Below are 26,752 nucleotides of genomic sequence, written 5' to 3'. Positions count from 1 at the left end.
CTGAAAAGTTCTGGAGACGGTGATAACATAGGAGCATTAAAAACCCTGCCTCACAGATTATGCTCTCTAAACGCCATTCTTCACTAAAGGAACCAGTTCTTGGAGCAGTGGTTTTCTCCAGGTCTAGGACAAAAAAAATGTATGAGTTGAACCAGATATATCTTGTGCCAGAAAGCAAGGAAGTTATGAAAGAGTAATGGGGTTATGTTAGAGTCACAGGAGTCAGCTTGGAGGGGTTCATATCAGTCTTAGATGGGACAATTTGAGCATTATAAAGAATAATGACTATAAGGATTAAAACATGTTAAGTATATAAATACTCCCTAAAAAATCCTCCTCCCTCCAAATCTTATTGGTTAACATTGGAAGTTGATGGGGTCCTTGCTCAGTACTTTGAAAACTGATAAATAAAGAAGGAATCAAGCATTTATGTTGCTTTTCCCATACAGAGTCACTAAATTGTTGATGAGGAAAACTTCTGTATAGAACATTGGGGTGGGAGCTGGGTGGAAATAGCTCAAGTGGTAGAGCACATGCTTAGCATGCACAGGGTCCTGGGTTCAATCCCCAGTTACTCCTCTAAAAATAAATAAATAAATTCAATTACCTGCCCCCCCAAAAAAAAACCAAAAATAAAAATAAAAAACATTAATAGATGCAGAAGGAATGATGAGATTAGATAGTCACTATTTTGTAGTCCTGTAGAATTCAAGCATCAGTAGCTCTTAAACTTTTATATACATCAGAATCATCTGAAGAGCTTGTTAAAACATAGATGGCTGTTCCCTCCCCAGATTTTCTGATTATTAGATCTGGGGAGGCGCCCCAATGATTAGAATTTTTAACAAGTTCCCAGGTAATGATGATGCTGCAAATCTTGGGACCATACTTTGAGAATGACTAATCTATGCAAATGATTGTTAAAAGATGCTGAAACTGTTAGATGAACTGTTGATAGGGAACTTTATAACCAGGGTGACATCATCTGAGTCTACTGGCCAGATTTTTATTAGACCCAGTTCTCTAGAACCTTGTTACAGGAGGTATGGGCCCAAGACTAGCCAAATTGGCATTACCTTGAGCCAGTGCAGAAATGTGACATCTCAGGCCCTACCCAGCTTACTGAACCCAAATCTGTATTTTAGCCAGATCCTCAGTGATCTGTATGCACATTAATATTTGAAACGCACCACTGTAGAAATAAGACTCTGTGTTAAAGCTTTTGTGCTGCACTTCTTTGGGGTATGCAGTCTCCAGGCAGTAGGAATGAGGGGGAAAACGGAAATGAGATAAGGAAAACGTGAAAGCAAATACAGCATAGAGTGCTCTGAGCTGATGAGAGTCACAAAATACAGCCAGGTTGCTTGGTCATGCAGAATCCTCCAGAGAGGTTATGTGGAACCACTGTGCTCCAGAACAATCTATTGTGAAGAGGAAGGGTAAGAAAGTGATCTGCAGCCAGAGCCTCTTTCCGTCTGCTTGGGTTGAATCTGAGTGCCAGTGACCCTCTTCCTTCTACTGCAGTAGGCATAACGGAAGCTGTGCTGAAATGTGGCCCTCATTCCTGGGGAGTCTGAGACAACCAGAGGTGTTGGGAGATGAGGTGGCCGGTCTCTTCATTAAATAGCTGACGCCTGGGAGAAGGAAGGGCTGAGTGAGTCTGAGGAGGCACATAGCAAGTCCAGTGCAATCTCAGCATCACTCAGAGTAGAACAAGGAGATGGTATGTGTCTCCTGATGAGTTGCCATAGGATCTACATGGTACTTACCTTCTTATGAAAATTTAAAAAAACCTGATTCTGATCAGGCTTTTAGATGAATGGTTCTTAAATTTGGCTGCACATTTGAAGGACCTGGGGAATTTTAAAAAAAACCCAAATATCCAAGTATTGGATATTAAGTGATAGTAATTAACTGTTGTTACTTTTGTGAGTTGAAGTGACATGGTGGTGATTATGTTTTTTTAAAATGTCCTCATTAGAATTGCCAGGACATGTGCACTCAGGCCGAGGGGGCTTGATTTCTGAACTCTGGGAATTATCGTGTGCAGCAGGCCACCTGTAGGGACTCACTGGTCCCCGATCCTCACTCCGTGTCACAGTGCAAGCAGGCCAAGCTCCAGCACGTCAGCTCTGAGGAACCACATCCTGAGCATAGGAGTTTGCCAAGGTGGCCCCGGAAGTGGAAAGGGAGCCAGCTTCAGAACTAGATAATTATGTTCCAAAACCAGATTGTTTTTCCACTGACAGCAGTGATGCCCAAAAAGCCTGTCACAGCTTTTCCCTCAGGGTCTAAGGAACATACAGCGACCCTTGGGGAGAGGAGGTTCAACTGTTGCTATACAGGTTGCCACTTCAGAACTGTTGGCAGCATGAAAGATTTGGATCACCATCTAAGAATCCACGTGAAGAATGGAGGCAGGTATAGATTAGGCTATGATGACAGTGTCAATCTCAGTGCCCACTGAAAACCATTCTACTCATCCTTATGTCCCCCAGAGTCAGTGGTAGCTCTGCCCCTTGTGGCCTTCTCTCCAGGACCTAGCAGGTGGAGTGGCCTCTGTCTGGAACATGCCAGATAAAGGCGTTCTTGACCTTTTTTCTGACAATTCTGTGAAGCTTATGGACCCTTCCCAGAACAATGTTTTTAAATATAATAAAATCACATTAAACTATATTTAAGTACAATTGCTAAAAATAAGCCTCATCAGTTAGAGATGCACACTGAAGTGTAGAGGTATAAAGTGATATGACATCTAGTTTTGCTTTATAATATTCTGGTATTAAGTGAAAAAAATAGGGAGTAGATTAAAGGAAATTGGCTACAAGTTCATAATTATTTAATCTTGGTGGTAGGTGCATGGGTAGGTTACCATATTTTATCTCTATTTTTGTGTATATTTGAAATTTTTTGTTCAAATGATTGTACCAGAAGAAGATAGAAAAAATTTTCCAATTGCTGAGATTAAGAAAATAACGGACTTCTGGATACTGCAGTCTAAGAGCTTACCTTCAATCTTAAACATAATTCTAGAATGAGTTATTAAAAGGACAGTTTATAATCATTAAGATAAGGGGATGATTATTAGAGTTAAAATGCGATTGCTAAGAGTAGACTGTTTCAAATTTATTTCCTTTCTGAGTAGAATTTCCAGACACATCAGAATAGAACTATAAACATGATTTTACCAGAGTATCTGAAAAATGAGAAAGTCTTTTGTTAGATGATAATAATGGCAGAGTTGTCATTGGTTAAGAGCTGTGAATTCAGCTGATTAATCAGTTGATTTTAGTTTGAGGGAAGTACTTTTTTCTTCCTTTTTCTGTTTTATTAGTTAGAATTATTACAGTTCGACTGCACATACACATTATATTGCATGTAAATACATATATACAGTATCCTGCATATTTTTTTAGTTTACATGTATATACTAATTATTGTTTCTAAGAACAGATAAGAGCTTTAGCTTTTTAAACTTACATAGTTATCAAAGGAATAAAGCCAACGACAAAATAAAAATCAATAGAATGCGGTAATCCAATCATAAAGGACAGTCAAATGTGCTTACACATATTCAAGAAATCAGTCATCTTAGTTATAAATAATAAGTAGTTCATTTGTGTCCTTATTATTATTGTTATTATTGTTTAGATTCCTTATATAAAAAACATCATATGGCATTTTTTTTTTCTCTTTCCGGCACACTTCACTTAGAATGACAATCTTCAGGTCCATCCATATTGCTGCAAATTGCATTATTTTATTCTTTTTTATAGCGGAGTAGTGTTCCATTGTATATATGTACCACATCTTCTTTATCCAGTCATCTGTTGATGGACATTTGGGTTGTTTCCATGTCTTGGCTATCATAAATAGTGCTGCTGTGAACATTGGGGTACATGTGTCTTTTTGAATTTTATTTTTCTCCGGATATATGCCCAGGAGTGGGATTGCTGGATCACATGGTAAGTCAATTTTCAGTTTTTTAAGGAACTTCCATACTGTCCTCCATAGTGGCTGCACCAGTCTACACTCCCACCAACAGTGTAGGAGGGTTCTTGAGGGAAGGACTACTGGTGAACCACAGAGACTTGTTCAGAGGTCATCCAACATTATAATTAATTTAGATGCTAGCTTAGATTGACATTTTATAATTTAAATATTACATAAATCTGGGTGGAATGACAAATATTTTAAAAAAGAAAATAAAGATGTAAGTAGATCTCAGTAGGCTGGAATAATAGGCCAACACATGAGTAGAATTTAATAAGAATAATTGTAAAATTCTGCCTTAAGTTTCAGAAATGAGTTGCACAAGTATAGGATGGACATCTTGATCATAGTTGTTTGTGTGAGAGAGGAAAAAAATGTTTCAGTAACTACACAAGGATAAACTACCATTATCTTGTGTTAATGTCATCTTCAGATGAATTAATGCAAAAATAGTGTCCAATTTAAGAAGGGTATATTGGTCAATTCTCAGTGCATTATTATTTAACAATTCAAATATTTATTAGCCACAAAGTTCTGATCTAATGTCATGACTACACGTAAGGTCATTTACATGTACGAACCCACACATTTCTGTTTGGATCTTCGTTACGACTAGAACACGTACTGGGAGTAGCTATCTCCAGTTGGGAAATACAGTACTTAGAATTTTGATCATTTGTTAGAAGATTGCCGAGAAGTCCGATTTCCACAAGTCAGTTTTTGTCCAGAATCCTGCATCTACATTTACTTAATGTGAAGATCCTCTTATTGTTGTTAAATTTTCTTTCTCTACACATGAGAAATTGATGGAAGGTCTATGTCCTTCAAATCCAGGGGTCCTTGTTGCCAGGTGAGGATATTCTATCCACCATTATTTTGTTATGCAGGTGGTCTGGGAAATTCTTCATAAACTCCCCCTGTTGAAATCCTTCAGCCTTCTCGAGGTCAGGACTGACAGTTGGTAACCTCCACATTCGCTAGTTATGCACACAAAAGAGCTCTTTTTCTTACTTAAGATTGATCTGTTGGTATAAAATCAATCTCCAGCTTACTTTACAGTGATAGTTGGCACTGCACTTTAAGAGGAAAAGTATTTTGGTGGACTAAATCATTTTTTAATTATTTTCTAATATTTATGGAAGTTTTTAGTCATTAAATTAATAGCAAGATTTTTTAATCAGATTTTTTAGAAAAGGATTATTGCTTATTAATTTAAACTTTCTTCTTATTTTCAGGGAATCTGGGAAAAATTGCAAAGTCTATTCCTTTAGTAAGGATGGAACCTTGTTTGCCTGGAGCAATGGAGAAAAGTTAGTGTTCATTTATATAACATTTTATGTGCGTGTCTTGAATATAAAATATAACTGACATTATTTGAATATAACATGTAGTTGGGTGTCATTAATAAAGTATGTCTTTTAATATCTTGGTGGGGTTAGGTATTATCTCCAACATAACTTCTATAGAACACCTTGAAAGGTGTTAGTTTATATTTATGTGCTATGACTTAGTTGAGTTATTTAGTACCTAGAATTAAAAGGTAACATGAAAAAGTACAATTAATTTAATGCTAAAGAAGCTGAGAGGTGGTTTTAAATAGTGCTCTAAGTTATTGGTTAGGGTTTCTTAAATTCTGCACTAACATTTAGAGAATAATTCTTTTTGCTTGTTTACCTTAGATTTAGATACTTTGTCTTTACTGTTAAGTTAGTAACAAATGTCTATATTTATTGCTGTTAGTTTTATTGTGTATAATGGCAATATCATCTAAGTATTTTATAACTTATTCAAATGTATGTTTTGTATGGTCTATATTACATAAAATAATCAGATTACAAAATTGGTCTTGCAGAAAATAAGTATGTTGATTAAATGCTCATAATTTCACTTAGAAAACCAATCCTTTTCAGTTTTTCCATAGTCACTACATTTCAGTTCACAGAACCAAGAAAATGCCCAAATATTTGTTGCTTGATTTAAAGTTCTTTTTGTTTTTGTTTTTGTTTTTAGCCAGATAAAGTATCTTAGACTTTTAAAAAGGAGAGAATGCATACATCAGTTTGAAAAATACATTTTACATGTTTATTACACAGCAGTAACGTAGTCTTAGATCTTTCAACTATTAAGTCAGATTGGATTAAACACCTGATTTTTAAAAATGCTAAAAAGATTGTTGAACTAGTTGATTCACTTTTTATTACTAAAGTAGCTAGCAGAATTAACTTTTAAAATTAAAAAGATTTATCAGTTTTTTAAATTTTTTGAAAGTTATTGAATCTAACCAATAAACTACTACTCTCAGATTATTAAGAATATAATTATATTGGGTCTTATCTACAATGTTAACAGACAATCTTAATCTCAGCCTCAAAGAAAGGATGCACTCTCAATTTTTCTTATTTCTGTAAGTGTACCCTATTGTGGATATTTGGGTTTTCATTTTTTAATACATATTTTAGTTTATACTATTTTTGAATCATGAGTTGGTAAAAATTTACTACCTAATAGGACATACCATACGTCTTTTCATTATCTGTTATCTTTTTTGAGGTATCTGTTATTCTACAACTTGGAGTTTATTAGGTCTGTTTTCATTTTGGCAATTATTATTAATTATTTTATATACTTCATTCGTATCTTCTCTTGGCATTCTATTGAACTCAACTCTGTCCTTTTATATGTCCCCGTATGTTGTGTTTATCCTCTTAATAGATTTTTTTTTACCTGGGTCCTAGCATTTATTTCCCTAAGGATCTGAGGCCACAACAATACATGTTATTCCTGGGGCAAGAGAAGCAGGTATCAAGTATTGACTGTGCTGTTTGCTGAGTTCATGGTTAATTAAATCTGAAGCTATAACTGATTTTTCCTTAAGTATGTATTTTTTTTTAGTTAAAATAAATGCCCTTCATTAAACTAAGAATAACTATTAAAGATTATCAACAACAACAAAAAAGAAAGCTTCATGTAATTCTAAAATATATCATTTACAGTTAAGTTGTAAAGAATCTATAGTTGTAAGCATATGTGGGGGGGGGTGTCTTTAAACAATACGTAGTAATTGTGCTTATCAGTTTCTGCATATCCTAACCCAGTGTCCTCAAACTTAAGTTGAACAAAGTAACTGTAAGCAATTTCTGGAATGAAATGGAGTTTTGTTTTGTTTTTTTGCCCCCTAAAGAGTACATAACAACAAGTCAGGCTAAACAGGTTTCAAAGCTTTGCTATGGAATTTATTAGTAGAATGATCTTGGGCAAATCTTAAGCTTATTTAAGTTTTCTAAGCTTCAGTTTTACCATTTGTAAAATGGAGATGATAATATCTATCTTATAAAACTGTTATGAGGATTAAGTGAGGAAATGTACATAAGGTGGTCAAACCAGAACATGATACATAGAAAACATCCCCCAAAATGGAAACTACTTTTTTATACAATGTTGTCATTTCTGTCATTATTGTACCATGGTGATTCTTAGTCATATCTTTTGGAGACTACTGCTGAAATTTTAATAAAACATCAAAAGTCTACTTGCTGATTTTTCCAGCTGCTAGTTTCCATTTACTCAGATTTAAAAATATACTTTTCCTTTAGCACGTCTGTTTTCTCTTGGGTTTGATAGCCCTCGGCTTGTCTGTAGGTTTGCTCTGTGTTCATGTAAAGGCCTGTTGTTTCCTCTTCAGCTGAAGATGGAATCATCTCTTCTACCTTTCTGCTAATTCTGTATTATTTCCCAGCACTAGCCTTTTATGGGGGCCTTTTGGCAAAATGTACATTTTTTAAAGTGTTTATTGGATATTTTCTAGAACTAACTGAAAATTGATTTTTATGAAAAATGCACTTTAGAGTGATCTGTATTTGAAAAGAAGTATGAATGTTTTGGATAGTGCTGGTTATTGTGAAACAATATTTCATTGCTGAAGTAATTTCTTTTGAAACCAGAATAAATGTTATCAATGTCACTACCAAGGGACTACTGCACTCCTTCGACCTTCCAAAGACAGTTTGCCTTGAGTTCTCGCCAAAAAACACTGTCCTGGCAACATGGCAGCCTTACACTAGTAAGTATTTCCCAGTTGTAACAATATTCTGACAAGACCAAGTCAATTCAGTGGGGAAAAAAGAAGGTTATAAGAAAGTAATTAGGAGGGGAGGGTATAACTCAATGGTAGAGTGTGTGCTTAGCATGCATGAGGTCCTGGGTTTAATCCCCAGTACCCCCACTAAAAATAAATACATAAATAAATAAACCTAATCCCCCCAGAAGAAAATAATTAATCTTTATGGTAGTAAATAGTGTTTATAAATATTTTTAATCAACAATGAATCTTGTATACCCCATATACAATATCCTTCAAGTAATTTCAAGGTATAGTAAGTTAATAAAAAGATCCATCATGAGATAGAGGGTAAAAAACTCAAGGGAAATTTTAGAAAGTAGATAACCACTAGATAGAGAAGATCTCAAAAATCAAGAACAATAATGACCTTTAAAATGAAAAATCTTTTATATAATCATCATAAGTGGAGGAAGTACAGTAGACACATCTAAGAAATGTATATGGTATGAGAAAGAGTAGGAAATAGTGTGCAGTTTTATAACACATTTAAAGATATAATAATATGAGCATTTTATATAGCTGTGCTTCATAGATGAGTAATAAAATATTGGGAACTGGTATAGGGGCTTATTTCAAGAAACATTTTGTAATAATGTGGATATTGTTGAATAGATATATGATAATAGTTCATTATTGGATTATAAACCTCCTGAGTTTGTTCTTCCAAGAGGCACAGATTCTAATGAATTTTATTTTTCCAAGTAAATAAAAGGGAAATTGAGAATCAATTGAGAATTATGAGTGGTTTTATATAACTTTTTTTCATGTGTGTGACTTACAGACACAGCTTTTATAATAAGACACTTCAATCCATTTAACAGCAAACTTTGTTAAACTTCATAAATAAGAAATCCCTTAAGTATTCTTAAAATCTGTAGTAATTAACTCATTTTAGAAATACTAAACTTCTCAAATAGTTGTCATAGTATCATGGCTTTAGGAATGGATGATTAAATCCATAGTTAAAGCCAGAGAGGAAAGTTGATTTAAAGCAACTCTTTTATTTGATCTTTATAGTCCTTTTCAAATTTCTTGTAAGAATGAAACCCTTTTACTACTTTACTGCAAAAAAGTTTGTTTTTATGGCAGCTTCTAAAGATGATACAGCTGGGATACCCAACCTGCAACTTTATGATGTGAAAACTGGGACATGTCTGAAGTCTTTCATCCAGAAAAAAATGCAAAATTGGTAAATAAATGCTTTAAAATACTAATTATTTTAAGATATTTTAAATATATTGTATAATATTTGTTTCTCTGATATTGATTTAGAAAATAATTTAGATAAAAATCTAGATCTTTAAGGATTTTGTATATAGGAATGTAATATAGTAAAAAACATCATCTTACTTTTGTTTAGTGTTTGAATGAAAAGGGACAGTGTTTTTTTATTACATACTCTGACTAAAACTATTAGTAACTGACTTGACATCATAAGTATTTTTCCTTAAATAGTAAACAGAATTGCAAACTTTAATGTTTTAACATATGATGTTACATTCTATTAAAATTTTTTTTTATATTCTTTCTTTTCAATGTAGGTGTCCATCCTGGTCAGAAGATGAAACTCTTTGTGCCCGAAATGTTAACAATGAAGTTCATTTCTTTGAAAACAACAATTTTAGTATGGAAAGATTTATGAAATAATTTTATTATTTACTATAAATATGTCCAGTTTTTATTGCTTTTTATGGCATCATATGGTTCTCCTAAATACTGTTAATATATTAATAATTGCTGTTACAATAATTCATTTAAGTAACTAAGTCTAAATGCTAGTAAAATATTGTAACACAAAGATTTTCTTTTATAATAACTGTTTGCTGTCTAATAACTACTGTTAAATTAAGACATTTGAATACCTCTTTCTGAGTTTAGTCTACTGAAATTCTGAGATACAAATTTTAAAATGTTTTATTGTGTAGAATTTCAGACACAAAAGTACATACCTAGTCCCAATAATCATCAGCGCATTTCCAGTTCTACCTCATCCTCACATCTAGCCACCTACCATCTCTTCCCTGCTGAAGCAAATGATAGACATCATATAATTTTATCTGGAAATATTTCAGTATGTATCTCTGAAAGTTAGGGCTCTTAATTTAAAAAAAAAAAAAACTTGGCCACAATTCCATTATCACAGGTTATAAAATATCTGGTCAGTGTTCAAATTTCTAATAATTGCAGTTGTTACCTATATATATTTTTAAACTCAGGATCCAGATGAGGTCCTTCACGTTTTAATTGATTTATATATCTTTTAAGTTTCTTTAAGCTATAGATTTCCTCTCCATTTTTCCCCCTTTGCAATTTATTATTTAAGAGACAAGATTACTTGTCTTATATATTTTACCGTAGTTTGAATTTTGCTATTCTATAATTCTATCCCATTCTGTAATTTAACATGTTCATTTCCCTCCTGTAAATAGCTCTTTGGATCTAGAGTTGGTCAGCTTTAAGGTTTTGTTTTGTTTTTTTTTTGGCAGTGGTGGGGAGATGAGGAAGCACATAATTTCTATTATTTTTAATTTTATATGGCTAGCTGGCATTAATGTTTCATGCTTAGATCCATTATTTCATGAGTGTTGTAAATGGTGATTAACATAGTTTTCCTCCTCCTCCTCTCATTTATTAGCTCTGCTACCTCTACAGAGAGAAATTCCCGCATCTGCTATTTGGTTACCTAGTGATACCATTTATATGGGAAAGGCAAGATATTCTTTCCCTTTATCACTTTTAATAAAATGAATTCTTTCTCTAGCAATCTTTATTGCAAGTAATTAGTACCCCCCCAATCTTATGAACTATGAATTTAAACATACATGATGTGTTTCAATCCATTTTAATTATTACTCTTATTGATGCTTAAATTGTCCCATCATTGGTCAGTTAGTCTTTAGTGACTTCTTTGCCATATGGTAAAACAAGTTGTTCTAGCATTAGCTTGTATGTTTCTTGCTGTACACCTAGAATCAGCCAGTTCTTCAAAATACTCTGCTCCCTTTTAGTGGAAAATGGTATTTAGAGACCACATTCTGGGTGTAGGGGGTTCTCATTGCTACTGTTTTGATCAGGCCTTTTTTTTCCCCCTTTCTTATCTTATATATTTGTATTGCCTTTTGCCAGCACCAAGAATCTGGTTTTCTGAGATACCAGGGGTGATAATTTGAGACCATCACATTCACATAATTACTCATTTACTTTGTTCTACATTGACCACATAGTATTCTTAGAATAGCAATACCAACAGCAACACCAATATCATGATTACTAAAAATAATTTAAAGAAGAAAGTTTTGCAGTTGCTTTTGTCCTTAGAGTATTTCATTAGTGACAGTACACTTTTCAGTTCAGATGGTCCCCAACTTAATGATGGTTAGACTTATGATTTTTCAACTTTATGGTGGTGTGAAATTGATAGGTATTCAGTACATACTGTACTTTGATTTTTGATGATTTCCTGGGCTAGGGACGTGCAGTATGATACTCTTTTGTGATGCTGGCAGCAGCAGTGAGCCTCAGCTCCTAGTCAGTCATGTGATCACAAGGGTCAACAATTGATTTGCTTATAATCATTCTGGTCCCATAAAGCCATTATGTTTTTCAGTACAGTATTCAATAAATTACATGAGATACTCAACACTTTATTATAAAATAGGCTTTGTGTTAAGTAGTTTCGCTCAACTATAGACTAATGTAAATTTCCAGAGCCATTGAAGGTAGGCGAGGCTGAACAGTGATGTTCACTAGATTAGATGTATGAAACGCATTTTCAGCTTACAATATTTTCAACTTATTGGGATATAACCCCATCAATAAGCCGAGGAAGATCAGATTGGTAACTGTTCACACGTACCAAAGGTGGCATGCAGGCTGATTTTGAGCACCATCCAGACAATCATTATAGCTGTACACTACATTTTCATGCTTTTGAGACTTTTTTCTGCCCCACTGTTTTGGGGTCCTCGCTGGCTTTTCTTACTTGCCTCTTCATGAATATGCCAAAAGAAGGGGGCTGCCAGGTTGGCAGCTTGGCATATTATTTTTGAACAGCTGTTGATTTCTGAATTTGAACAAAGAGTAATTGTTGATCCCGTTAACCAGGGGAGCAGAATTGTTCAAAACATGGGTTCTGATTGCCTGGCACAGAGTAAGCACTCAGTAAATATCACCCATTGTTACTATTGTTGTGATACCATTGTTATGGATCTATTTGTCACATTAGTTAATGGAATTTTCATACCCACATTCTACAGTAGCAGGCTAGGATCATCTGTCCCATCAAATGGGCTCTAAGACTATTTCAGAGATTGTAGGGAAGAGAAATGACATTTATTGAATACCTGCTGTGTGCCTGGTACTGTGCAATAGGAGTTAGGTATATAATGCCATTACTTGCCCAAGGTCACACAGTAGTTACTGAATAGGAGTTCAAGCATAAGTCTGTCTTGCTCCCACTCCATGCTTTTTCCACTATGTTGCTCTGCCTTACCTACATGGGACCATAATGAGCAGTATTCATGTATAATTATATTAACCTTTTGTAATGCATTCAGAATTTTACATATTTCTATTAGAAATTATTGATAATAACAGTATTATTTCTATTATTAATTTAAAACCATTTTACTTTTTTTTAGACACAATTGCAAATAAATTACATTTGAAAAAAATTAATGATTTTGTGTTATCACCTGGACCCCAGCCATACAAGGTAACTTGCTAGTGTTTTTGTTTCTGTGGATTATTATGATATCATGCTTTTTCCTAGTTTATAGTGACTCTAAAAATATGTCCCTCTTACTTTATATGCTTCAAAAAAACTAGTACTGATTCATATCTGTGTGTCTCAGGTGGCTGTCTATGTTCCAGGAAGTAAGGGTGCACCATCATTTGTTAGATTATATCAGTACCCTAACTTTGACGGACCTCATGCAGCTTTGGCCAATAAAAGTTTCTTTAAGGCTGATAAGGTTACAATGCTGTGGAATAAAAAAGGTATGATAAATATATTTTATCTCCCACTTTGTTTATCAAGTATTAATTTAGATATATATTCCTGTATGTATAGAAAAAAGTGTCAATGCTTATTTAATGAAACTTCACATGTGCTTTGTTGCATTTTTAAATATTTTTATCATCACCATGAGGTTAATTTGTGTTTTAAATCTAATTGAAGTTTTTACTCCTCCAGCTACTGCTGTGTTGGTAATAGCTAGTACAGATGTTGACAAGACAGGAGCTTCCTACTATGGGGAACAAACGCTGCACTACATCGCCACAAACGGAGAGAGTGCTGTGGTGCAATTACGTGAGTATTCCAGCGGTCTTTGGTGAAATCGATGTAGTAAGTAAGACTGCCATAAAGATGATACAGTCTAAATATTTGATCAGGTGATAGAACTCATCTATTTTAATCACCTTTAAAATAAAATCCCTCTTAATTAAGAAACTTAAAATCGTTCTAAATGTCATACCATATTTTGACAGAATCCAATTAGTTGCATTTTTGTAGGGAACTTGCTAAGTGAGGTAATTCCATTGTAGTAGCTCTTTGGGGACTATTTAACTAATTATGACAGCAAATAGTTCTACTGAGTTTAGCACTATCTTCAAGACTGAGGAATGTTACCACTTCATCTTTTGTTTTGATGAATTAACTGTAAAATAATACAGTTTTAAAATTCTGGCAACTCCATAATTTTAAAATTTTGAATTGAATACATAAGTGTAAGATAACCCTTCTTTGAAAAACTGTGTATTCCCATCAGAAACAAAACAAGGATGACTCTGCATTCCACTATTTGATATTCTGAAAGACCTAGTCAATGTAACTGATCAAAAGAATACATATACCCTTTTGAAAGGAGAAAACAGAATCCCATCTCTGCTCATAAAGATGAAGTCATAGTATAAGCAGCCTCTTAAAAAGCATAATAGAAGGAAAGATCCCATATACAGCAGCAAAAACCAAGAAATATATATGGCCGATGGGTATATGACTGATGAGAAGAAAACTTTAAAACTTCTGAGGTGCAAACTATGACCTTTAATAAGAATTTTACAAAGATGTCATTTCTCTCCAAATTAATTTAAAAATTAAATTAAAATGCCAGGATATTTTCTTTTTTATAACTAGATAATCTAATCTGGTTTTAAGGTTGATATTGAAAAATAAACATGCCAAGTATGTTTTGAAAGCTTTGCAAAAAAAGAGTAAGGAAGAGGGAATTCTGATACTATTAAATATTAAAATATAAGGCAATTGTAATTAAGGTAATTTGGTTCTGGCTTATGGGTATTCAGGTAAATTAGTGGAACACAACAGAATTCAGAAATAGATCCATACTTCCATAGCCATTGACATATAATAAAGTCAGCATTTGAATCAGTGGGGGAAAATAGTGATCATTTAATATATGATTTGAGGATAATTGGCTAGCTATTTGGAACAAAATGTTATTATTGCTATTTATTTACCAATTGGGCCAAAAATTATACCTAAAACTACAGAACTAGAAGAAAACATGAGAGAATATTTTTCTAAAGTAGGAAAAGACTTTCTAAACCAAGCAGAAGTCATAAAGGAAAAGAGGTCAATTTTAATATATACAGTTATAGATTTCTACACTGGAGGAAGAAAAGAGTCCATAAATTAATTTCCCCCCAATTGTTATTTAGCTTTTTTTAGACAGATGGGATGAGTATGAGTATATTCTGTTAATATACCAAGTGTATCAATAAAAGACTAATAACTAGAGAGAAAAATAGGTATGGGACAGTAAAAAATAGTGCACTGAAAAATAAATGAAATTATGTAAAAATATATTAAAAGGTGCTTAGCTTATAATAAAAGAAAACAAGGTACAAATTTTCACTTAGTAGATTGACAAAGATAAAAATATGAAACTATACAGTATGAGTGAGTGTGAGGGGAAAATCTGTGCTATCAAAAACTATTGGTAGTATAAATTGGCACAACTTCAAAGGGCATTTTGGTGGCACATTATCAAGTAATTGTATGTGCCCTTTGACCAGGCAGTGTTTCTCCTATAGATGTATTTGTGTACACTCAGCAGTGGAGAATAAGCGGCAAAGTTTGTAATGGAATGTGGTGCAACTGGAAAAGAATGAGGCAGAGCTCAATGTGCTTATGTGGAAAAATTTCCAAGATAGAGTATTAAATGAAACAAACAAGGTTTAGAACTTTGTTTTGTGTATGTGTGTGTGTGTGTGTGTGTGTGTGTGTGTGTGTGTTTGTTTAAAAGGGAGATGCTTAATTTCAACAAAAATATTCTAAAAGGATATGCAAAAAATATAACAGAGGGTTGCTTTTGTGTAGAGGGATTATTTTTGTGGCATGTTTTTCTATATAGTTTGTATTTTTATTATTATATGCGTATATTAACTCTTCCAATAAAAAAATTTATTAATAATAATAACCTATGCTTCTATGAGCCCACATTGCCAAAATGTTTAAAAGAAATTAAGATTCATTAGGGATTCTTAAATAAATTTATGATTATACATTAATCCCCATAGTACCTCATGTACAAATATTTTAATTTTAACATACTTTGAAATTTTTGGATTTTTTTTTTTTTTTTACTGTTTGACATGTTCAAGTGTTATATGATTATAACTTGTGCTGATAAATGTTATATTCCTATATGTAATTGTTTATTGCTAATTTGGATTTTATTTTCTTTTTCTAGCAAAAAATGGTCCCATTTATGATGTAGTTTGGAATTCTAGTTCCACTGAGTTTTGTGCTGTTTATGGTTTCATGCCTGCCAAAGCGACCATTTTCAACTTGAAGTGTGATCCTGTGTTTGACTTTGGAACTGGTCCTCGTAATGCAGCCTACTACAGCCCTCATGGACATATCTTAGTACTGGCTGGATTTGGAAATCTGAGGGGACAAATGGAAGTGTGGGATGTTAAAAACTACAAACTTATTTCTAAGCCAGTGGCCTCTGATTCTACTTATTTTGCTTGGTGCCCAGATGGCGAGCATATTTTAACAGCCACGTGTGCTCCCAGATTACGTGTTAATAACGGGTACAAGATTTGGCATTATACCGGCTCAATCTTGCACAAGTATGATGTGCCATCAAATGCAGAATTATGGCAGGTTTCTTGGCAGCCATTTTTAGATGGAACATTTCCAGCAAAAGCAATAACTTACCAAGCAGTTCCAAGTGACGTACCCAATGAAGAACCTAAAGTTGCAACAGCTTATAGACCCCCAGCTTTAAGAAATAAACCAGTCACCAATTCCAAACTGGTACGTAACGATTTACTACTTTGGTAGGAAAGGTGTTTCAATGTGTAGAGTTCTCTAGACCTTTTTCTCATGCATGTTCTTGTGTAACTTTGTATTTGATAGTATATAAACTGTAGAGTAGAAATCATGGAGGACCTACTGCTGAAGCTGATGAACGGCTCACAATGTTAAATTGACAAAGTAGTTAATGTAAAATCTCTGGGAAAGATAACTGGATATGACTTACTGGTTGTGGATTGTGGGCTGAAATTTAAATGCCTGTCAGGCTGGGCTGACAGTGTAAGGCAGTGGTGAGGAGGAGAGAATGGTGAAAGGAACAGAATGTGCCCTCTTTAAAGGCCGTAGCAACTACGCAGCAGTAGCTGATTATTTCCAAAGGAGATTTTAGGCCCAGTTTGGAAAAATGTTTGATTTTTCAGGACTAAATAAGTCTGAATGCGTATGTTTTTAAAATACTGCTGGTCAAGCGGAAAACATTTGTTATCCTTCGGCCATCAGTTCCTCACCTCTATTGTAAAGTTATGACTAGAGTCTTGGTGAGATTCTAATCTGCTTTAAAATATTAGCATTTCAGAGCTTAGGGGAGAGCATTTATTAATGACCTGAGTTTCTGTGATGATGGTTAAGAATAAAGAAAGTTGCTCTAAGAATGAACAATATCCATGGTATTAATAGAAGGATGATTACACAATAGTTGTAAACTGGGACTGTTCCAAGTAAATGGGGACATATCATCACTTAATTATTAGGCACTCAGGGAAGTAGATATTTTTTCAAAGGATAGATATTCCTGTGCCTCCCTTGTGCCACTCTTAACCCTCTCAAAAACAGAAACAAAAGAGCACCTCTTCTTCCTCCACAGAATGTAGCATTTTGATTGCATTGATTTCATTGAAATGTTCTGTTTAAATATCTTTGTTGTTTTATATGCATTAAAAATATATAAAAGCTTATATAACAAATTAAGCTCTATTTATGATTTTTGTATTTAGATAAAAAATAAAGGATATTGTAGTTTTAGGATTTGTTCTATCTCTTTATTGAAATTTTCCTTACCTAAGATAAAACACAGAAGTGACCTTAACCCATTCTATTTTCCAAATCTGTGTAAGTTGGCACAAGAGGAAGAAATTCTGAATTAGTGTGTATTTTTATTCTTTGATCCATAAAACTAGTTTGTTTTGGTAGGAGGAGGAAACTAATATAGAAAGATAATATTTTGAAAATGGTGAAAAAACTAAGTAAGAACTTAAAACCAAAATTTTTTACCATTTAATATTGCCATAAATTTTTGCTTTTGTATGTAACATGGTGATTATGTGATTCTATCAAATCATTTTAGTTGGAGAAACTACATGCCTGTGAGTGAGAAAATTTTGTTCGTATCTAATTCCAGAAAAGAGCTAAATGGCAAAGAAAACAGTGTCAAGAAATTACTAGAAACAAAGATAGCCTGGTCGATAACTTCACAGATGAGTAGGGTTACATAGCAGAAGGAGGGAAAAAAAAGATGCTTGTTTTTTTCCTCCTGGAGAAAAAACTTACTTTTTTTATAAGTAAAAAACGCATGTATAAATTATATTTTTAAAAGTATTTCTTGGCTTTCCAGAAAAACTTTACTTTTATAATGTGTTCATTAAAACAATCTCATAATAATTAATATAGTTGAAAAAACAAACTTTATTAAGAAGGATGAAATTGGGTACAGTAGACACATAGAACTGAGGCCAGAGAAGCTCAGATCCATGGTCGCTGTGTGGTTTTTTTCCATCTGAAGTGAAAGCTTGTCAGTGGCTACATGATGCTCATAGTGTAGAAGACACTTGTAACTCATCCTCTTTTGCATCATTCTTAATTGCTTTGTCATTTTTTCTTAAGTTCTCATGAGTAGAAACCTTTTCAGCCAAAGCAAAGTACTGTAGAAGAGCCCACTATTAAAAGAATTTTGATGTATAAAACAAATGTTCAGCAAATATTAGTATATCTTAACTAACATTGTGTGCAGTGAGGATAAAAAAGTGAAATAAGCTTGCCATCCAAATTTGTCTGTTCTACAAATGTGGGTTTCAAGTAGGGTATGTCCACATATAGAACTTGGATGCCTGCAATAGTTAATGCAGCTGCTAAGATAAAGTCATTTTATGGTTTCTTACTCCTCTATATCTTAAATGTTTGAGCCCTGCCCGTTTGACACTTATAAATACAATACAGATCTGAGATCTAGAACTCAAGAAACTTCATGGAGATCTGGTCCTTCTGACGTGCTGAGTATCATAGTTTAAGACAATTAACATTAAGACAATAGCAATGTGAAGAGCAATAAATAAGTAAAGGAATCTGATAATAAGTTGTAATGCCATTACTTATATTATATGTTGTCTGGAAATACCTTTTTTTTTTTTTCAGCTTTATTGAAACATAATTGACATACAAAATTATAAAATATTTAAAGTGTACATCATGGTGATTTGACATATATATACATTGTAAAAAGGTTTCCCCTCATCTAGTTAATTAATACGTTCATCATCATATTTATTTATTTATTTTGGTAAGAACATTTAAATTCTACTCTCTCTTCAGTTATACAGTTTACAGTAGAGTGTTAATCAAATATAGTCACTGTGTTTTACATTAGATCCTTCTTGATCCCGTATGTAATTCACTCTCTTTCTGTTGTTGAATGTAGTTGATAGTTATATAAATATCCAATGATGAAATGATTGTCTGTTTTAATTGTATAGTCTGACAAGTCATTTAGTTTTTTGAAGGCCCCTTCATTATGTTAATTCTGGATTTATAACTATGTAGTTACTTCCTATTTGATTTATTTCCTCATTGTCTGTTTTTGTTTTTCCAGTTGCTTTTATTTTTAACCTTCTAATCTCTGATTTTGCAAGTAAGGATCTAGCAAATGATTCTTTGTGCAAAGAAAACAGATGAGGCAACTGGGTTTCTGTTGGCAGTAGTCCAAAAAGGATCCATAAAGACTGCAGAAGAAGCTATTGTTAATATTTAATTTCATAAGAATCATGTGTTAGTAGCAGCACCACAAAAATTCCACTGTTTAAACAAAACTAAAGTGAATTTTGCCAGCTCTTATATAACTGAAAGTTACCACATATCAACTAATAGGAAGATCCTTATTATATCCATCTTGACAGTTGAAGTGTGCCTACTATAAAAAGTTTTGAAATATTCTTTGCTGGTGAACTTAACATAAATTTAATGAAAGTTTATCCTGTACTAGCAAAATTGTGTAATTTATTGTATATGTTTTTAAAAACATGAATTCCATTTCAAAATCATTTATTGCATTTTCCATAGCATGAGGAGGAGCTACCTCAGAATATGAAACCACAACCAGGAAATGAGAAGCCGTTATCAAAAACAGCCCTTAAAAATCAAAGGAAGCATGAAGCTAAGAAAGCTGCAAAGCAGGTACTTGGGGCACTTCTTCAAAACAAAACAGACAAAACCAGTTAAATTAGTACTATGCCTTAAAGTTTAAAGAGTTGTAGTCCTAAAAACTTACTTGATTGTTATGTTATAAAATGTAGTTGGATTAGATTTAAATAGACAGAACATCTCTTTTGTATTTGCCTGTGAATTTCTAAGTAGTCCCATATATATAACATGGGACTTAGGAAAGTGGAACTGACCTTAAAACCTGAAACCCTAATGGGATTATGTAGTATGTTACTTGCAACAGACCCTTTTTGGGGAACCTGTGTGAAGCTGTATAGTTTGCTTTCTTGAAAGTATGTTATTTGTTAAGAGACCAGAAATTACATGACTGTAAAGCCATTTTACTAGAGGAAATTATTCAACTGGGAATCTAAACACCAGAAGTACCCAAACAATGGAATTGTTCTAAAATAATTTTTTATATGATTTGGTAGTTGGTAAACTACACACCAGCATAATAATTGACAAGTGTTATGGTGTGTGGCTTATGGTGCTAGTGATACCAGCTAGGCTGGAAATACCTGGTTAGTAAAGTTGTGGTAACCACATTTTTGAGAGTCAGACAATTTGGTCTTGCCTGTTAATGCTTGAATTGTGACAGTTCTAGGTTACTTATGTGTTTTGGTAGGCAGTTACTATTTTAAGGTATAGAATTTCATTATGCAACCATATTCTGCTAAAATCTGGGCTTAAAAATCAGTGTGCTCTTCTGTAGTTAACATATCTCATCTCCAGAAATATCTTTAAATAGCCTAGGCCTAGGTCATTCCAGGTAAAATGATCCAGTCCGTGTATTAGACGTTATAGTATAAAAGCAGAAGCCTTTCATCAGAGTGAGTGGAGACCTCTGCTGGCCCTGAATATTACAGGTTGGTAGTATCCTTATAACTATTGGTAGCCAAGAGTCCTTTTTTTGTCGTCGTCGTTTTTTCAGCTAATAATTTCAGGTATAACTGACAAAAATTTTACAGTGTTCAACATTATATAATACAGGTATACATTGTGAAAGGATTCCTACAATCAAGTTAATTAACACATTCATCACCTTACCTATTTACTTTTGGGGATGAGAGCACTTAAAATTCTACTTTCTTAGCAAATTTCAGTTACTGTATTTAATACAATATAGTATTATCAACTATAGTCACCATGTTATACGTGAGATACTCAGACCTTATTCATCTTACAACTGAAAGTTTATACCATTTTACCAACCTCTCCCCCATTTTTCCCACCCTACTAGCTGCTGGTAGCCAGCATTCAACTCTGTTTCTATGCGTTTGATTTTGTTTGTTTGTTTGCTTCCACATATAAGTGATACCATGCAGTATTTATCTTTCTGGCTTATTTCACTTAGCATAATGCCCTCCAGTTTCACGCATCTTGTTGCAAATGGTAGGATTTACTTTTTCATGGCTAGATAATATTCTACACTGTGTGTATACATATGTATGTATATATATCACATTTTTCTATATCCATTCATTCATTAATGGACACTTAGGTTGTTTCCATATCTTGGCTACAATAAATAATGTCACAATTTACATGGGAGCACAGATACCTCTTTGGGATAATGATTTTATTTCCTTTGGATATATAACCAGAAGTGAGATTACTGGATCGTATGGTAGCTCTATTTTTAGTTTCTTGAGGAACCTCCATACTCTTTTATATACTGGCTGTATAAGTTTCTTTCTAATTGAGATTTAAAGGCCTTCTGAAACCCACTCAACTTAGAATCCTATTTTTATAAGTGATATTTCTTCCTCTTTATCAGAAGATATTTTTAATATGCCCATTACTGATACTGAGCTAAGATCGCTTTGTAATAAAATATTAGTTGTTTATTTTGTGTGTTTTTCTGGTATTTGAGCACATAAAATTTTGGGAGGAGGGTCATAGAATCAGTATATCTTATTGAGAAAAATCAATATTAAAATATTTTGACTTTCTTGAAGATAGCCCTCTAGCTCTTTTGAAAAGGCAATCAGTGCTATTAATGTAAAACATAATAATTAAAAAAACAACTCCCCTACCCTACCCCACCTCTTACAACCATATAATCACCCACAGGAGCATGTTATTTACTGAAGATGATAGCACTAATCTGTCATTATGGAGTTGCTCTTTGCGTGTTTCCCAGTGATGGCAAAGAGTTTTCTACTTGCAAGATAATCCTTTAAATTTGCATTTTTGAGACAGCTGGGTAGAGTTAGTATAAGTTATGACTGTGTACTGGAACAAAGGTAAATAATCTATGACAGGATCTCACCTTGATCAGAGCTTCTTATCCCTGACTGTGAATTAAGGAACCAAAGATAAAGGAGTCGGATGTATATTACTTAACCAGGTACTTTTTAAAACGTGATGATTTTGTAAGCTTATCAACTTTACCAAAAATAATTGAAACAAAATTTAATCTTACCATATACGACCTTCCAGAGAATGACCAGAATTTAAGTATAATAACAGACATTTTAACTTATTCTTGGTTTTTTTAAATATGTAGGAAAATTATGTCATATTTCACTTAACTTTAATAGTTGTTCACATTTATGACATTAATCTTCCTAGAAAAATTAATATTCTCAGTTGGTTACAAACAACTAAATTTAAAAATTTTTTATCTGATGTCAAAAGTGAATTTTTTTTTTTGGGTAATCCTTTCTTTACATTTTATATAAAGATAAAATCATATTTTGGTTTCTGAATTTTATATACCAAGGTTATGTTGGTTGAAATCCTTTGATGATTTCATTTTAGAAAATTTAATTTTTGAAAATATTTCCTGCAGGAAGCAAGAAATGACAAAAGTCCAGACATGGCACCTACTCCCGCCCCACCGAGCACACCACGAAATACTTTCTCTCAGTCAACTTCTGGAGACCCTGAGATAGACAAAAAAATCAAGAACCTAAAGAAGGTGGGAAGCTTAAGTGAAAAGCAGATGTGTTTACTGAGAGAAATACATGAGAATTACATAAAGAAAACAATGCCTAGCTGCCTAAAGATGGGAATCTGAGAAGTTTGTAGCAGTTCTCATGGTTGCTTTCTCACTGTGAAATACTGTAACAGCAATGGCACTGATTTTGGTTCTCTTCACAGATGGCTAAAGGATTTTAGAGTTTTTATATTGATTTTTGGAGTAATAAGAAATAATGTTACATTTGTACAGAAATATGCCAGCACTTTTATACTCACTATTTCATTAGACATTTGTGAGACAGATAGGGACAGATATTTATCCCAGTTTTAAAGATGAAGAAACAGAAACAAAAGGAATTTCAGTTGATTGTCAAATTGTAATCAGTTCATGATAGTAGCCTTGGAGGTAAAAATCTAGGTTTCTAGAGCCCTCTCCAGGCTTCATTATGGAGTTTCTCTTAAAGCCCAAAGACACCAGTCAGGTACAGTGAGATGGTGAAATTGGTGATATAGTTACATATATATATTCGTGTACATACACATAGATTTACATATATGATAATTAAAATCTTGAAAAATACTTTGCCAGAGTCCATGTTCTTAACATACCCAATTTTACGTTTAATTTTAAAAAGTAGCTTTACCTTAGCATTTTAACAGTGTATTCTTGATACAAATGTAAGATAATTGATTTTCCTTATTCAGGTTTCACATTTATATGATTGAATTGTTATGTTAATAAGAAAATTTGCATTCTAAAATTACTTATTCTTCCTTCCTTTTGACTCATATTTGATGTTTGCAGAAACTGAAAGCAATCGAACAACTGAAAGAACAAGCAGCAACTGGAAAACAGCTAGAAAAAAATCAGGTCTTTTCTGCATTTTTTGTTTGGGCTCATGGTCACTACCACCTTTCCCCTTTTTATTATAAGCAATTGTTTAATCAGGTAAATAGCATATTGATTTTAAAACTTCTTTTGAAGATCATACGCCTTTTTTTTTTTTTTTTTTTTAACATTTTTACTCTTAGCAGGGGAGGATGGGGAAGACATGATATGGGTCATGGTGAACAAGGGAGTGCCTATTTCCTGTGAGGCATACTAATGCCTTTGCTGCTGAAAATAAAGGCAGTTTATTATGATAGACAAATAGAAGATTCTCTTCCTGTATCTGGTTACACTGTCCTGTTTGCCCCTTTCCTGCCTCCTTTCCTCAGCACTTTGAAGCCCAAGTGTAGAGTGAAAAATTTATTAGACCTAAAGGGATGCATTAAGACAGCTCTGTTTTTTGCCCCCTGATTCATACCAAATAACAAATTAGAACTTGTTTGTAAACTGTATTTTTTTAATCTGTGTTTACCAGTAGATCTGATAAAGTCTCAGAAATACTTTCTCTAAATTTTTTTCTCCTTTGCTGTATAGCTATAGATCCAATAATTATTTCATTTCTTATTTAATAACTGTATTGTTTTAAACTTTTTTAGTTGGAGAAGATTCAGAAAGAGAAAGCCCTTCTCCAGGAGCTGGAAGATTTGGAACTGGGTATTTAAAGATTCACAGAAAGCAAGTTGGTTACCATAAATCAGTACAAACACATTTTCTGTTAAACTGGTGTACATGGAATATCCATGTGCTCACATTTAATGTTCATTTACAATTTTAACCATTTATCCAAGATTCTGCATATGTGTGAAATTATTTAATAATGTCTATTAAGTTGATTTTTACATCTTGCATTCTATATTATGTCAACCCATGATATAGAAAAGAGACACATGGTTTTTTTAGTTAAGCTTGACAGATTGAAAGACCAGTGTCACTGTTTTTTTGGTAAGGGACAGTATTTACCATATAAACAAATAAAGACATTTTGCATTTAGTCATTGTTGGCTTTGTTATAAGTTCCTAATTAACAAGTCCTTTATTAATTTATAAGGCAAATTTGGGAAATTTTTCTTTTGAATATATAATATGGCTTCCTTGATTCTAAAACATTATATTGTCAAACTTTAAAGAAAAGCCTTAAAATCAGGTTGCACTAAATATATTGTTTATATTATTTGTAGTACTTGAAGCAAAGTTTTTCTAACTAGTTCTAAAGTAAATATAGACTTTAAAAATAGAAAATAGTAAAACATTTTATTTTGAGATTTCAAATAATAAACCTAATAATTTAATGTTGAACTATGCCTTTGCTGCTGAAAACGTGAACTATGATTATTTTGCTATAGTCGAGTCTTGATTGTTTTGCTTGTTCACTCATATGATTAAAAAAAGATGTACTGATGATCCAAGACACTCAGCTATCAAAACTAATTTATATTCGGTTTCAGAGTCTATTACAATTTTTTCATCAGTTTTACAGTTGAAGTTGTTTTTATTTCATTTTCATTGATACAGGTTTTCATTTTCCAGAGCTAATATTTAAACTGATAAGTAAAAGGAAAGAGCCTAGAAATACTTTGAGAGATAACCACAGATAGTTAAGTTTATTGATGCCCCAAAGCTGCTAATAATATTTGGTAAAGACCAAATAAATTAAGATTTTAATGATATTTTAAATGTTTTTTGTGTGGAGTAAGTGTGGACACACAGGCAGACACATACACACTCACACACACGCATGTACATAAAATTGCTTTCAACATTAATTAATTTCTGACAATAGAAACTTAGGCAGCTTGATTACTTTTATAATATATTACTTAAAAGATTGTTTTTCTAATAAAATGTTAAGTAATGCATCCTGAGACAGTGTAATGTTTTTTGGCCTGACAGCCAAAGAATTTTTTTTTAGATTAATTATCATTTATAGCACAGTTTACAGTAAACATATTAATCATTTAAAAAATGTTTGTCTCAGAGGTGGTATCATTGAACCTTTTGTTTTAGTCAGATGCTTTTTAATTGCTCCAAGGTGACTTTCTACCAAAACTCTTAGATTGCTTAGACTCATTTTTTAGAATTATTTTCATTTTTCTAATCATTTAATCCATTTAATTTTTTCCAAAGAAATGTTTTAATTCTGGGCAAATATCGATGCAAAAATTACTGAGGTGTTCTTTACATATTTTATTTGATTTTTATTTTAAATATGTTATTCTCTGGAAGTAAGAGAATGGCGATAGAAAAAAAAAGTGTAAAGTGATGAAAGTCTGCTTGAAAATGAAATTTTAAATACATTGCTGTATTCATTATAAAGGAAAACCTGTAAATCCTGGATTCTCACAAAAACCTCCTTTTCTTGGGGGATTGGGGGTGAGGGTATATAGCTCAGTGGCAGAGCGCATGCTTAGCATGCACGAGGTCCTGGGTTTAATCCCTAGTACCTCCACTTACAAGAAAAAAAGAAAAGTGCAATGTAAAAATCTTTCCTTAATCATGTCAGAAGTGTATTTGGCATTTGTCATAAGCGTCCGTGAATAACATCATATAAGCTTGTATAAGGCAAATCAGTAGGCACAAAGGCTCTTTCATGAGTTAAGCAAGGTTCTCAGGGAGGGAGGAGAAAAACAAAACCCAACTATCATACCCCCCAAAAAGGAAATTCTCTTAGAAAAGAAATAGAGGTATAATTTATGTCAAAACCTGCTTATATATGTTGCCAAATAAAATAATACAGCATATTTTCAAAACAATACTATATTTTTTTATGGAAACATTGAAGTCTGTAAACTTCCAGAAAAAAGTTTGATGAGGGTACACACTAAACTGATGGCACTGACTACTAGGGTTGAGAGTGGTCAAAAAGAACTTCAGGTTTATTTGTAATGTTTAACTTTTTTATATGTAAAGAAGAATAGAGTTTTGTACAGTTTAAAAATCATAATCTAGGCTTCAGAATAGGAAATTGTCTTCTTCCAGTTCAATTTTATATACCTCTAATATCTAAGGTAAGGACTTGATGTTATGGATATTGGGTGGAATTCATTTGCTCTTGGAAATACATCACCTA

At 33.0% G+C, this 26,752-nt stretch overlaps 1 protein-coding gene across 3 annotated transcripts in view; it reads left to right on the top strand.

The window, feature by feature from the left end:
* EIF2A (eukaryotic translation initiation factor 2A) overlaps window positions 1-26,017 on the top strand; it is a 40,942-nt gene extending 14,925 nt beyond the window's left edge. For 2 of the 3 annotated variants that reach the window (XM_006189102.3, XM_032486367.1), the window contains 12 exons: window positions 5,229-5,303; window positions 7,935-8,053; window positions 9,203-9,302; window positions 9,655-9,737; window positions 12,754-12,827; window positions 12,967-13,111; window positions 13,308-13,424; window positions 15,829-16,400; window positions 19,728-19,841; window positions 22,666-22,794; window positions 23,602-23,667; window positions 24,282-26,017. In XM_006189102.3, coding sequence (XP_006189164.1) covers window positions 5,229-5,303; window positions 7,935-8,053; window positions 9,203-9,302; window positions 9,655-9,737; window positions 12,754-12,827; window positions 12,967-13,111; window positions 13,308-13,424; window positions 15,829-16,400; window positions 19,728-19,841; window positions 22,666-22,794; window positions 23,602-23,667; window positions 24,282-24,347 — 1,660 coding nt within the window. In that variant the 3' untranslated portion in view covers window positions 24,348-26,017. Of the gene's footprint in view, window positions 1-5,228; window positions 5,308-7,934; window positions 8,054-9,202; window positions 9,303-9,654; window positions 9,738-12,753; window positions 12,828-12,966; window positions 13,112-13,307; window positions 13,425-15,828; window positions 16,401-19,727; window positions 19,842-22,665; window positions 22,795-23,601; window positions 23,668-24,281 lie in introns of all 3 variants that reach the window. The other variant, XM_032486381.1, reaches the window with a different exon arrangement.
* Window positions 26,018-26,752: the final 735 nt, after the last annotated feature.

This window comes from Camelus ferus, chromosome 1 (assembly GCF_009834535.1).
Source record: "Camelus ferus isolate YT-003-E chromosome 1, BCGSAC_Cfer_1.0, whole genome shotgun sequence".
NCBI lineage: Eukaryota > Metazoa > Chordata > Mammalia > Artiodactyla > Camelidae > Camelus > Camelus ferus.
This window is presented reverse-complemented; position numbering and strand designations above follow the sequence as displayed.